Genomic DNA, 13,679 nt, shown 5'->3' with positions numbered 1-13,679 from the left:
AAGCATATGACTTTTAGAAGTGGGCAAAGCAAAAGCTGCTTTCTTTGAGGAGTTTCTTTTTTTTAATCATCTGTAATAAAATGCACAGACCGTAACTCATCTGCACCGCAGAAAAGCCTGAATCAATTGACACTGCCGCTTACTGACATTTCATTAGGCCAGTGCCAATAGCAGATATTGATCCAATGGCCGATACAAGTTTGCAAGGACCGAGCCTGCCCGATCTAGTTGGAAGCTGTCCCATTGAAGGGGCACTGTCTCGCAGTGAGCGTACCACCCCGCAGCTGAGCTAGGAGGCAATGGGAAGCTCCCCTCAACTCTAGGGTACCTAATGGTGATGTGCTGGCAGGACTGGTGGTGGCAACACGGTCTTGGTGCCCCACTTGGTGCTATGTGTCACTGGCTGTTTACATCAGTGTGGAGTTCTAAAAGTCATGGGATGGTTTTGTTGTGGTGGGTGGAGGCTGTCTTTGCTGAGATTCTCCACAGCCAGGGAAAGATTTGGGGTCTATCGAGCTTGGATTTTTAGCCTTCTGCAGGGCTTCTCTTTCCCAGGGGTTGGAAATCCACTACAGTCTCTATAACTACCCCAGCTTCCCTTCTTGCAGGAGCTCTGTGGTACACAGAGCAAAAAACATCTGCAAGATGGAAGGAAAGAAAGTCCAGCAAGAGCGTTAGAAATCGGCTCTTCTCTCTGCCTTAGTGCCAGGTAAAGAAATAGGAGAAATATCTCCCCTGCCCCTTGCTCCCTCTAATAACTGCTTCAGTAAGGAAGAGAAGGGGAAGAGGAATGGAAGGGGGAAGGAGACATGAGTACGTGATACTCTCCATCAGGAGCACATCTGCAAGAAGGAGACATTGGTAGAAGGAGGCAGGGAGCAGGAGGAACCATTTAGTTTGCTCACCCACTGAATGACCAACCCAGGCTCGCCTTGTTTTCATGGAAGAGTTGTTATGGAGTGAAGGCAGGCGTGAGTTTAAATCCCAAAGTGGATAAACCTAACCAGTGAGAGGGAACAAGGGTCCCCATGAGACACTACTCAGTAATAGTTACACCGCAACAGTTAACCCAAAATTGCTCTCTGCTCAATTTCCCCATGTTTAACCATCTCTGTGTTGTGTACAGAAAACAAATTAGGCCCTGATTCAACAAAGTATTTCAGCTCCCAGTCCAATTTAGTCTTTGTATTGAGTTCAGTGTAGGATTTAGGGTCCTGAAAAGGAATTAGGAGGCTAAGGCTGGGTTTCATTATCCCAGGTTGTGACAGGAGCCCCATAGGAGGGACTGTGAGGAGGGACTGTGTCTCTTTGGATCATGGTCACAGTTCAGTCTCTCTTCTGAGGCTGCACAGATCAAAAAAATACTCCTCTCTGCGATGGACTGACTCTAAACTAGGCCAACCAGCAATAGACACTGGTTGAAAAATACCATAAATTCATAAATGAAGTAGCCTTTCTAGTTTATTGTTTTAAATAATTTTGCGTGTGGAAGGTGTGCTTTGCGGTCCTTGATAGTGTTGGAGAAATGGGTCTGAATCTGGCTGTTCTGCAACATGCTAAGGCATCTGCTATTTGGTTAAAGCAAAGAAAAGAGAAAACAGCGAGGGCAAAAAGCAGCAAAAGAAGTGACCAGTTTCAATTCCAGAGTCTTGTTTAAAAACCACAACAAAGCTCCCTGCTGCCGAAGGTCCACGGTGCCCTTCTCCAGCATCCCTTTCCAAGCAGAAGCAGAGAGCCCAGCAGGCATCAGATATAACAGCTAAGCCTGCAGCAACAGAAAATCCGCGGTTGTTTTTCCCTGGGGTACAAAGAGGAGAGCTCTCTAAGTGCCGAATGTATGGGGAGGAGGTGCACAGGTCTGGGCGACTGGAAGAATGGAAGAGCTCCTGATTCAAGAGACTGAGCTGCTAAAAAATGCAAAAGATGCTTTTGTGGTTGGTGTGAATGTGTGTAATTGTGCAAACAGAGTATAAAGCTTTGGCATTTCTTTTGGAAATCTGACTCCTTAGCTCAGCACATGCTTAGTTAAACATGTAATCACACCATTTGAAGAATCAATGCCCATCACTCAAGCTGAGCGATTTGACTGATCCTTCCTTGCAAAGTAGGTGTCAATGCTACCCTTAATCAAGGTTTGACTGATTACCAGGGCATCAGGAAAGAACTTCATGTGGCATTGTACATCCCTTGTGCGCTGCCCTAGACGCCTCAGTGCAGCAGTGCCTTGGGCCCTTAATCTTGAGTTGAAATCCTGAGAACACTTATGTGTAATTTTTTTATGGCTGTGTTTTTAATGAACTGTCTCAGTTTTGGCAACAGGCCAAAACGGTGACCTCTGTCTCTGCTATCAGCCATGGATCCTAGTCTCTCGGTTATAAATAGTTAACAATGATAGAGGGATTTCCAATTAATTGGAGAAATGAGGGCAGTGTTATTATCCTCTCTTACACTGGGAGAGATGGGGACATGAAGAGACAGTGTGATTTGCACAAGACCTCCCACTTGACCGAAGGTCAGGCCAGCAGAGCGATCCATCCTCCTGAATCCCAGCCTGGTGCTGTTTGTGTTGGGCCATGGTGCTCTTGGGATGTGACAAATGTGACTTGGATCTCTGCCTGCTTCTTTTCTCTTTCTTCTTCAATCCAGACATGTTTTAAAGTAAAACAGGATGACTTCAGATCCATACCAAGTATGAATTAGATGGGGCAAACTCTCAACCGCTCTCTTCTTAATATGCATGCTTGTTCGCAAATGCAGATCAGCCTAATTGACTGCCAGCATGCACAGATGTCTCTCTGCAAGAGTAGTTGGGTGCCGTGTGAATTGATTGCAAACACAAAATGGAACCAGATTAAAATCTGACCTACAGTAACCAATTTCTAAAACACAGAGCAAGCAGTTACAAGGTGATGGAAGTTCTGGGCTCTGGGAAATCAGTTATTGGCTGTTGTTGGATTCTTTTGAAGGGTGTCTCCCTCCCTATGTGCTCTGCTTTTTCTTTAGATGAGCAACTTGGGGGACACAGATCTTTATTAAGTCATGATGAAAAGATTAACCCCTTTCTTGCACATAAAACGCCATTAAATTTCCCTTAAAAGGGCTTTTTCAACATCATGGAAATAATTCTTCTTTCCTTGAAGTGACGTCACTGTTACTTGGGTTGGAAATCTTCACATCTCTTACAAGTCAATTCTATAATGGCTTTGGAGGAAACTACACGAATACAGTTTCTCCAAAGAAAAATTAAAATGTGCTTGCTAGCAAGCTTTTGCTTCTGCATACTACCGTGTCTGTGAAGTCAGGATCAATGGAAATTTGCGGAAAGGCTATTATTTACTGTTTCTTTCAAGCAGCCAACAGACTAACCTACAAAAATCTTCTTTTCTTCCAAAATCCAGCATGAAAGACTGTTTAGTGAAACATTCCTATCCCGGAGATTAACTAATTGCTCAGCAGTCAGTCATTTTCACTGCACAGCCAAGGACAGCGATTCCTCTCCCACACGCAGATGGAGCAATGGTTTAACACAAAACAGTTCCTGGGACAGGAGGATTAAGGAGAATTTACTGGAGAGCAATTAAAACAGTTGTTAGAGCAATTTGTTTTTGAGGTTGAATTTCACATCAAAGTAAAGCTATCTGAGGAGTGTACAGAGCAGAAGAACAATAAAGCCATCATTTCAGGCCATCTATTCTGCATCCTCAGAGTGCAGATTAATAAAGTGAACTAAGAGGACATGGAGATTTACAGGAGTAAATTAGGTGAAGCAGCCTAAATGCAGTTTGCATTTGGAAAGAGGCACCCTGGCTTCAGTCTCTGTTGGCTCTCGCTTTCTGTGGCTTCAGTTCCCTTCCGTTTCTGCCAGGTTTCTTGTCACTGTCATATTCAGTAGAGGGTTTCTGACCATGCTTCTCGGTTGCAGAGACTCCTGCCAGTGCAGGACACTGCGGTCGGAGGCCGCTCTCATGCATGAGCCATACCGAAAAGCTGTTAATGGAAGCTGGGTCGGAGCCAGTGCTCCTTTCTGGCCCTTTGCTGATGTTTGCTGGTCTTGCTGGCTTGGTCTTCCCATCCTAGCTGTCTGCTCCTACCTCCTTGCCATGCCCTGACCTAGGAGGAGGCATTACTCCAGACTCTCCCTTGGGGTTAAGAGCTGGAATTGCATCTTGTGGGCGATGCTGCCATCGCCCTCTCTTTTTTGGAAGGGCAGTAAACCTGCAATGAAACAGGTTTTCAAGGCAGGGAACCAGTCCAGCCACAGTGAGTCCCTCCACCGTGCATGGCAGCAGCTTCTTACATCCATCCCAAAGGAAGGTTTGCATTAACGCCGGCTGTTGAGGTTTCTCTGGCTTGCTGTGAGGCTCACAGGCTGGACTTTCAGATGAAGGACGAATACAGATGGCCCGTGGCTCTTCTATCAGACTGAACTGCATTTCACAGCTCTGCTAGCCCAGGCCCCAGGGCTCCAGTTTCTGCCTAATGGCAAACAGAAGGGCTTGTGTGAGGTAATTTCCTATTCATTCATTTCTGTCCATTCTTTCAATAGTTTAACTTTTTAAATTTAAGTGCATTTTAATGCATGTAAATTAAAAGGAAGAGTTGTTAACATCTTAAAGTTAATTTAAAAAGAAAAATTAATATCTGAAAAAATAAGATTTAAATCTTTTTAACATACAAGTAGTAATAGCGAAACATGTTCTCTGTGACCTGCCTAGGTTTAAAAAACACTTCAGTTTTGGAGCAAGCCTGTTTACCAAAGGTTACACATGAGAAATTGGGCTTGGCTGGCCTAGTCTTCAGAATATAAAAAAAAAAAGGGTCCCAGATATGTCCTGTTTTGACAACAGAATGCAGCTAGAGAGGGTTAGTCCTCAAGGATTGAGGGATGAAGCATCCTAGACTCACGTGAGTACATCAAAGCAATGGCCTGGGAAGGGTTTGCTGGTGATGACAGCCCTTAGCAGCACACAGTGCTGATGCTGGGAGAGATCTGAGCAGGATCAGTCCTGCAACACCTGGGAGTTGGGATGAGATTTGCAATGCAAAAGGGTGGTTGTACCAGAGCAGCCACAGCCATCCCGGGTGGGCTCCAATTTCCTAGGAGCTGTGGGAAGACCGGACCGGTTCTCCGCCAACTGCTGGAGGGTTTTCCCAGAGAGCAAGGTAAGAACAGGGGGCCTTCACCTTCCCTATTAGTAGTTTGTTACCATTGCTCCATGCAAACAAAAAGTCTATTTTTTCACAAGCTCTCACTTGGACCCGCCAATCTGGCATGGTCTTCTGTGCAGTTGTCGCTCGTCCTCCCTCTGCAGCTTTTAAAATAATAGTGTTTATCTGGAAGGACTGGCTGGTCTCTGAGGCTGGGTGGAGAACGCATCTCAGCCGGGAACTGGCAATACCCCAGCATGCTGTGGGGAACAAAAATAGCGTCAGAGGAAGGGTATAATACACACACACACACACCACACAGAGAAAAGCTTTACGGGAAGGCTTTTTACACAGTCTGCACCAAACCCTGACATTTGCACTGCTAGAGGCAGGGGTTTGGATACTTCTTACCCACCATCACGTGGAGGATGTCTGCATCCAAGGGACATGCAGGAAAGCTCCCTTTATAAACTCAGGAGGCAAACAGGCATTTCAGGGTACATCTTGTCTGACCTGTTTTAACATCTAGCTGCAGGTGAAATGAGTCACACCCTCCAAGTGCCTTTTTTCTCTCCCTCGACTGTGCAGCGCTCCTGGAGGATGAGTTCAGATGCAGACACAGGCTTCGTAGGTGAACTCTGTTCTGAGTGTCTTATGCTCTGGAAATTGGGTGTATTTTGTAGTTTGGTCTTAGAAGCAGGAAAATAGCACACTCGTCTGAGCACCGCATGGGTTGGGGTATCCTGTGTCTAAATCCTGGATCTGACAGAAATTGGCCTCTCTCATTAGCATAAGAAAAATGGCAATCACTTTTCTACAATGCAGTCCAAGATGTGAAAATTAATAGTATTTTTTGCAAACATCTTTACAAAAGTTTGTTTTATGTTGTGCAGGCTAGGCATGAATTAAGCTTTCCTTATTTTTTCCAGTTGTATTTGTTGGGGTTTTTTTAGCATTGTGAAAACGAGGTATATGTGATTGCAGTATTTGTCTTATAGTGGTTATATCATAAAAAACTAAAAGTCATTTGCCAGCTTCAGCTAAGCTTGTGTGAAGGACTTGCCTTGGATCTTTCCAGGCCAAGGAGGCAATGGAAGACAGCTCTCCTGTTTCCGAAAAAGGACCTATATAAAAGGGTGCCAAGACCAACACACCTTGTGAGGACACTGACCCTTTTTATGTGAATTAGACATTCCCGTAGGACATGGACCAGATCAAATCCCTCTGGTGGGATCTGAAGGCTGGTGAAGGAGCTGTTCTGTGGGTCTCGGCCAGCTGTAAGCTGCCGTCTCTTCAGTGTGGTCCAAGGGAGGGTGCGTTTCCCTAACACGCCGCCTCCATCCCCGCAGCCGGCTTGGAAAGTTCCCACTTGCTCCGTCCACTCATCCCACTCGCTCCATCTGCAGTGTTTTCCAGTACAACTGTGGGTCTGTGTTGTCAGATGGGTCACTGGCGTGGTCCGGGTTAAAAAGGGCCCTATTTATTTCTTCAAATTTATTAACCTGGATCATTCAACTGATCTCATTTTCAGTGCTGCTGGGGAGGGGAACAGTGAGTAGTTGTCTTCAGGGCCACAATATTGAATTAAGGTGCCTTCTAGGATGTTACTGTACTAAATGGGAACAAAGATACAGGGATCTGGACAAATCCATTGGATTGTGAGTAACCAGATGAGAGGGAGATGGGGCTTCTACAAGACATTAATACAGACAAGATAGTTACTTCTGGAACAAATTTTTGAGAGGTGACCACCACCTACATGAGCCTAGCCTGTGCATTAATAAGTGTGACCTGTTGGTTACTGATTGCAGCCCTAGTCCAGCCTCATGGCAGGGCTCCTCATTCTGCTCTACATGGATGTATGTAGCTGTGGGGACTGAAACGTTCTGTTTACTTTCTGTTCCAGTTTTTGGTGCTGCAGAAACACCCAACGAGCTGAGTCAAGGACAGGGTCTCCCCTTGCTGCAGGACTCCAGCATCCCTTGCCCATCAGCCACATTTGTAGGATGCCACAGCTTGGGTCCCCAGAGTTTATTAGTCACTGGGAAAATCTTTACGTTGATGGCTTTGTGTGGCTTTCCCTCTGTCTGACTGGATGCACACCCACTATAGTCATCACCATGACAACTGTGTGCCCTTTTGCTATACTGTTATACATTTCTGTGAATTTCTGTGGTGAGGGGCAGGCACATATTGTGTGCCACTAACAACAGCATGGGATGTTCTAGGAATGGGACAGGATGATAACTGGTCAAATATTTGCTACTTTTATGAACTTACTGTAATTCTTCAAGACTTTTACCAGTTATTTAATCCATTCATGTACCTTCCGTGGAGTCACTTATTAAGGGACCTTTGTGAATGGAACGAGGTCGTGGAGGGATGATTTTCGCAGTACCGGTACAAAAAAAGACAGCAGACAAGGAATGCATTTCAAAGCATCTGGAAAGGCCACGGCTTTACTGATTAATTCAGCAGTAGATGGGAGAACTTGTACGTGTGTCAGCCTTGAGCTGGCTCCCTGACCTCTCATTGCTGCTGCCCTCGTCTGCATGTGGATTTGGGTTCGGTTATACAAGCTGGCACCTCACAGGAGCTGCTCCAGCAGTAATGTACCCATTGCCAATACTTTCGGTCAGGTCCCTCTTTGGAAGTGGTGATGGGCTGAGTTCACAGTTATAACAAGTTACCTCTCAGTATGGAGTGGAGGGAAAGGAGGTTGGGGTTAAGACCAAATGAAGAATTTTAAGTTCCTGTTTTCTCCTTATAGATAACCCAAATACTTCAGTTCCCAGGGCTGACCATCAGTTATCTTCTGCTTAACCTTTGTCAGCTCAGTAATTAATGTCACCTCCATTCTCCCTCCTTCCCAAAATAAATACATTAAAAGCAAGAAAAACAGGAATGTGGTCTCGTGAGACAGGATTTGTGTCACACGGGGCAGTCTTTCACAATCCCATCCATAAAGGAAATGAAGTTCTACACTGAATCTCCATCACATTAATGAATTTAGCACTTGCCGTGAGACAGGGGTATGGCTTTTCACTCCTTGAGATGTGCTGTACACACAGTTAATTCAGTTTCTTCTGATAAATTCCTTTGGGGTTTGTGTCTATTCCTGGGACATACCTTTGGACAGGCCTATGTGTAACCACTCTGAAAAGGGTCAGGGACAACTGAAATAGCTCATCCAATTTAAGATTTCAAATAAGCCTCTCCAATTTGCTGAGGAACGTCAGATTGCATGAGGTGTTTTTCTGTTCTTATTTATAGAGAAAAATAGCCAGTAATAGTTATTAGACATTAATAGAATTAAGTCTCCATGTAAACACATTTAATCCTATTCTGGCTTAGGTTAAACCACTGTAGAAGTGGATTAAATCCAACCACATGAAAATATTCCTAATATGGAAAAATTTGGTAATGAAAAACAACTATTACTGCTAGAATTCACATCTCATTTTTTCCCCAGTTCTTTGTCTGTATAAAAGGATGTTTCTTTTCTTGTATTTGTACATATTCTAATGATATCAAGTAGTCCTGCCCAAGACTTGATCCCTACTGGGCTAGAAGTAGTACTCTGTTGGTTGAGGGTGGGCATCCTGAAGAGGGGACAGTCTGCATGGGGTGACACAGGGGTGAAATGGTTTCCTCGACGTGACAGAGTAGTTCAGTGGGTGAATGAGGACCAAGACCCTCGTCTCCAAAGTGCCGTAATCTCACAGTGTCACCCGGGATTTGACGGTCTGCCCAGTTTTGCATTTCAGAGTGAAAAAGAAAATAACAAACACCTGTGAACACATCCAGGTTTCATGAGAAAGCTGAGGGGAGGGTGGGTGCAGGGCTGTGAATCAGCCCACCTTTGCTCCCTTGGAAATACTGCTCCACCAAGGTATTCTCGACCCCCAGCTAACCCCTGGATTTCTGAGTCCCTGGGCATTTTCTGTACTAATTCAGAGTGCAGCAGGCTTCTTCAAAGTAGCTACCCATAATCGTTTCAGGGTGTAGCACTTTCTGTCCCAAGCAGAGAAAGAGGAAAGGATTTATTGAAGAGCTGTTCCAGGCTCCTGCCTGCATCCTACGAGAGGCTGAAGGAACATCTCCTCCTGTGGAGGTGACAGCAGGGCTTTGGGAGCGTGTCTTCTCCACTGCATGGGCATAAAGTGGGGAAAAAGCCCACAACTGGGAGTGGTAACCGGGTCCTTGGTCTCACTTGGCCGGAGCAGATTTGCACTGCAAATCTGATGGCGTTCATCACTTTGGCCACCCATCCCTGCAGCAGGGATGCGTTCGGCTTTCCCCAAAGCGTTGGCTCTGTGCTGAGGCGTGGCAGCCCTCGGGCTCAGACCCCTGTGCCACTGGGCTCGGCTCATCCAAGTGGCATACGGCCAAGTGGTTCTGGGGCAAAAAAACCCACCATAGTGATTTCCTGGCTTTCAGAAGGGCCCACTTCAGGATTATGAATGTCAAATTCGTGAAGTCTTGGCTTTCCTTCTGCAGAAGTCACAGGTAATTATATTCTGTGCAGGGAGATAACCTCTGGCTGGTGAAGTTTTGAACTGAGAGGAGAAAGGGAGAAATGAAAGAACAAGAGTAGACTGGGGGAAAAAGGGAGCCGAGGGTAGTTTTCAGTGAAGTGCAAGCGTTCGGAGAGAAATCAAAAACTGGTGCTGCGGTCTTTGTTGTTGTCGTTCTGGTCTTTATGAACAGGTGGCAGGACAGAAGTTGTCCACGTTACCTCGTGCCTCTCCCAACGGTGCATTCAGTGCTGCGCCGGACGCGGGAGCGCTGTGAGCCCCTGCCAGACCGCAGGCAGCTGCCTGCCCTGCAGCATCCCCGGCTGCCTCCAACCACCCGCCAGGCAGAAGCTGGCAGGGGGACAGGGGGGGTGCCCAAGCTGTGAAGTAGGGTCATGGCCAGAAAGCAGGGAAACGTTGGGTAGAGGATGTTTTCCCCACTCCAGATGTTTTCAGGGACCCAGCCGCTCTGGCCTGGCGCAACACGGGGCAAAGCAGCAGAGCAGGAGAGGGAGACCAGTGGAGGAACCAGCCATCTTCTCCAAGACACAGCCTGGGGACACATCCTGGCAGCCGGTTGCTTGCAGCATGCCGTCATCTGCCAGAGGTGCCACGCTGCCCTCCAGGGAAAGAAAGGCGCAAACAAAACAACACAACCCACCTTCCGAATCTTCATTTAGAGAGCGTGGCTTCAATTAAATGCAATTACTTAATTTTGAATCAAGGGCAACTTCTCTTGCATGTATTTGCTGTCCCCAGTGGCTTCTCTGAGAGAGAGGGAGTTGCTCCATGAGGGTAGGCGCTAATGAAGGAGAGCTTCCAAATGAGTGCATGTGTCGCTGCATCTAGGTCAGAAGAGCCAGATGAAAGTCTCTTCCATGTTTCTCTCTTGTTTTTGGTTTTTTTTTTTAAACTGGGCTTCTAATAAACATGTTAACTTTCCAAATTATTATAAGCAGCTGCATCTATCAGCAGCACACAAGGATATATTTACTGCATTTGAAAGCTCTCTAACGAAGCTTTGAAGTCCAGCTCATCCCAGATTCATACAGGGAAGGAGCTGTAGCCATCATGGCACTCTTCTGCTGACTTCTGAAGATGTGAAACTTGAAAGCAACTATTTCTTTGCAAATACGGACAGGCGTGAGAAGCCTTTTTATAAAAAGTAAATAGATATTGAAATATGGATACTCAAATGGATACTTCAAAACTTACATCTGACTGCCACAGAGTTTTGTTTGTGTATTGCAGGGGCTTTCTTTTACTCTTCTTGCCAACACTATCCCTACACAGTCCATATTTGCATTTAATCCCATGCTGCTTTTCATTTTAGTATCATCATCCAGAGAACCAGAGCTTCCTTATCCTGCCTCAGTCCTGCATTCAAGAAAGCTGGTTGAACCTAAAAAAAAAATTTTAAAAATTTCATATGAGTAACATGCATAGAATCAACAGAAAGGTTTTTACTCTGTGGATTCTTCCACAGCTTGAGGCTCAGATTCCTTTTTCTCAGGGGCCTGAGAGATGCTGCAGGGTGAAATAACTGCAGCATTAAATAGCACGGCATCATGAAACAGTGGATATTGCTGGGTTTTATAATCACAAATCCTGTTATGGTGCTTCTCCATGGTGCTCCCAGTACACCCACACATATTAGACATATAAACTCTCCAGGAAACGCTTGTGTTGCTGTGTGAAACCACACAGTGTGGCACACGGAGAACCTAATTGCACCCTGCAGCCAATCCTACAAAACTAGCAATAAGCAAAGCTAGAAAGTATTGAACACATTTGGATTTTCCAGTCTCTGGAAGGGTATGTACGTTGAATTAAACTTAGAGCTGTGTAATCTCCACTGAATTACTGTTTCCTTTTGGTCTGTACTAAAGATAGTGATGGAACAGGTCTGAGCGTGTGTAATGGGTAGGTAGGTATCACAGTATTTGGGTTCTTGCTTGCTTTTTTTCTTCTCTTATTCAGTTTCTTTCCTTCTCTTGGTGTTGGGATATTTGTAGTTCTCCAAGGCTCCATCTTCTGCATCAAAAATAAAGGTGAAACCCATTTTTAATCTACACTTTTAAGAAAGTGTGTGTGTGTGTGTGTGTGTGTGTATATATATATACCCTATCTATGCAGTGGCTTATATCTGAGGTTACTATGTTGTGCTCAGCTCCATTTAAATTCACTACAAGAAATTAAGATAGAAAGGAAGGAGAAATGGCTGTTCCCTCGATACTGTTTCCCCATCTCCCAGTAATGTTCTCCATATGCGATGTCCTTTGGCTGCTGACTCTGTTGTGGATTTCTCCCCCATAGATCATCTTCCGGAAGATCAGCGATGTCAAAAAGGAAGAAGAGGAGCGCCTGCGCCAGAAGAACGAGGTGACGCTGAGCATCCCTGTGGACCACCCTGTGCGGAAACTCTTCCAGAAATTCAAACAGCAAAAGGAGATGCGTAATCAAGGCTCGACCCACATCGACCCGGAGAGGAACCAGCTTCAGGTGGAAAGCCGGAGCGTGCAGAACGGGGCCTCCATCACAGGCACCAGCGTGGTCACCGTGTCTCAGATCACCCCCATCCAGACGTCCCTGGCTTACATGAAAACCAGTGAGGCCGTGAAGCAGAACAACAGGGATGCGATGGAGCTCAAGCCAAATGGAAACGGGGACCAAAAATGTCTCAAAGTAAACAGTCCCATGCGGATGAAAAACGGGAACGGGAAAGGGTGGCTTCGACTGAAGAACACGATGGGGACTCACGAGGAGAAGAAGGAGGACTGGAACAACGTCACGAAGGCTGAGTCCATGGGGTTGCTGTCTGACGACCCCAAGTGCAATGACTCGGAGAACGGTGTAAATAAAAACCCACTGAGGAAAACAGACTCTTGTGACAGTGGAATAACAAAAAGTGACCTTCGCTTGGATAAAGCCGGTGAGACTCGCAGCCCTCTGGAGCACAGCCCCATTCAGGCTGATGCTCGGCACCCTTTCTACCCTATTCCTGAGCAGGCCTTACAAACCACGCTGCAGGAAGTCAAGCACGAACTCAAAGAAGATATCCAGCTGCTAAGCAGTAGGATGGCTGCCCTTGAGAAACAGGTGGCAGAAATTTTAAAAATATTGTCTGAAAAGAACATACCCCAGATCTCTTCCCCCAAGTCTCATTTATCACCCCAGCGGCCCCCCCAGATACCCTGTCAGGATATTTTTAGTGTTTCAAGGCCTGCATCACCTGAATCAGAAAAAGATGAAATCCACTTTTAGCATATACCTATGTGTATATATGTATACAGTATATATGCAGAGGTGTATATATACCTTTATACATATATATGTGTGTGTGTATACGGTAAATATATATACATATATATTTTCACTTGCATCCAATATGACTTGAACACACCAAGGATTTTGATATGTAAATATTGCATGTCCAGCTGGATTCTGGCCTGCCAAAGAAAACAATTATTAACATAGATATTGCTTGTATAATATGCAGTTGACTGCATGCACACTTTACATTTATTTATAATCTCTATTATGTAATAAAAGAATGACTTTTGTTTAACAAAGGCAATGTACTATTTAAAGAATCAGGGTCTAACCTGCCAATATTGCCATGACAGTTTTGATCTCAGGCTGGGTGAATTGAGCTTTTATTTCCTCACTGTCTTTTCTGCCGAGTTAAGCAGTAGATTAACATGACGTAGAGGACACGTGCAGACTCCAATTAGTATTGTTTCCTGGTATCATTCCATTACAATATACTGTATATTTGGTGATAAATTCCCCTACTCCTCCTAAAGGGAGGGCTCAGTTCAGTGGCCAGGGAAGGGCACCGTGTCTGGTGCTGGGGTGGATCACTGGAATTTATTCGTGTGGGTATTGTGCATGCACAGCCTTTTATTTCAAGTATCCTCCTGCTCTTTTAACATCATAAGTAAGAAATAATAATGGTGATTTATGTAACAAAATGAAACTAACAGAAACTGTCTCAGCTGCACTCCCTGAGTG

At 45.3% G+C, this 13,679-nt stretch overlaps 1 protein-coding gene across 1 annotated transcript in view; it reads left to right on the top strand.

The window, feature by feature from the left end:
- KCNH5 (potassium voltage-gated channel subfamily H member 5) overlaps window positions 1–13,117 on the top strand; it is a 159,749-nt gene extending 146,632 nt beyond the window's left edge. The window contains exon 11 of the mRNA XM_075031045.1: window positions 11,982–13,117. Coding sequence (XP_074887146.1) covers window positions 11,982–12,929 — 948 coding nt within the window. The 3' untranslated portion in view covers window positions 12,930–13,117. The remainder of the gene's footprint in view (window positions 1–11,981) is intronic.
- Window positions 13,118–13,679: the final 562 nt, after the last annotated feature.

This window comes from Buteo buteo, chromosome 6, assembly GCF_964188355.1.
Source record: "Buteo buteo chromosome 6, bButBut1.hap1.1, whole genome shotgun sequence".
NCBI lineage: Eukaryota > Metazoa > Chordata > Aves > Accipitriformes > Accipitridae > Buteo > Buteo buteo.
Note: the sequence above shows the minus strand (reverse complement) of the source record. Positions and strands in the feature narration are given on the sequence as shown.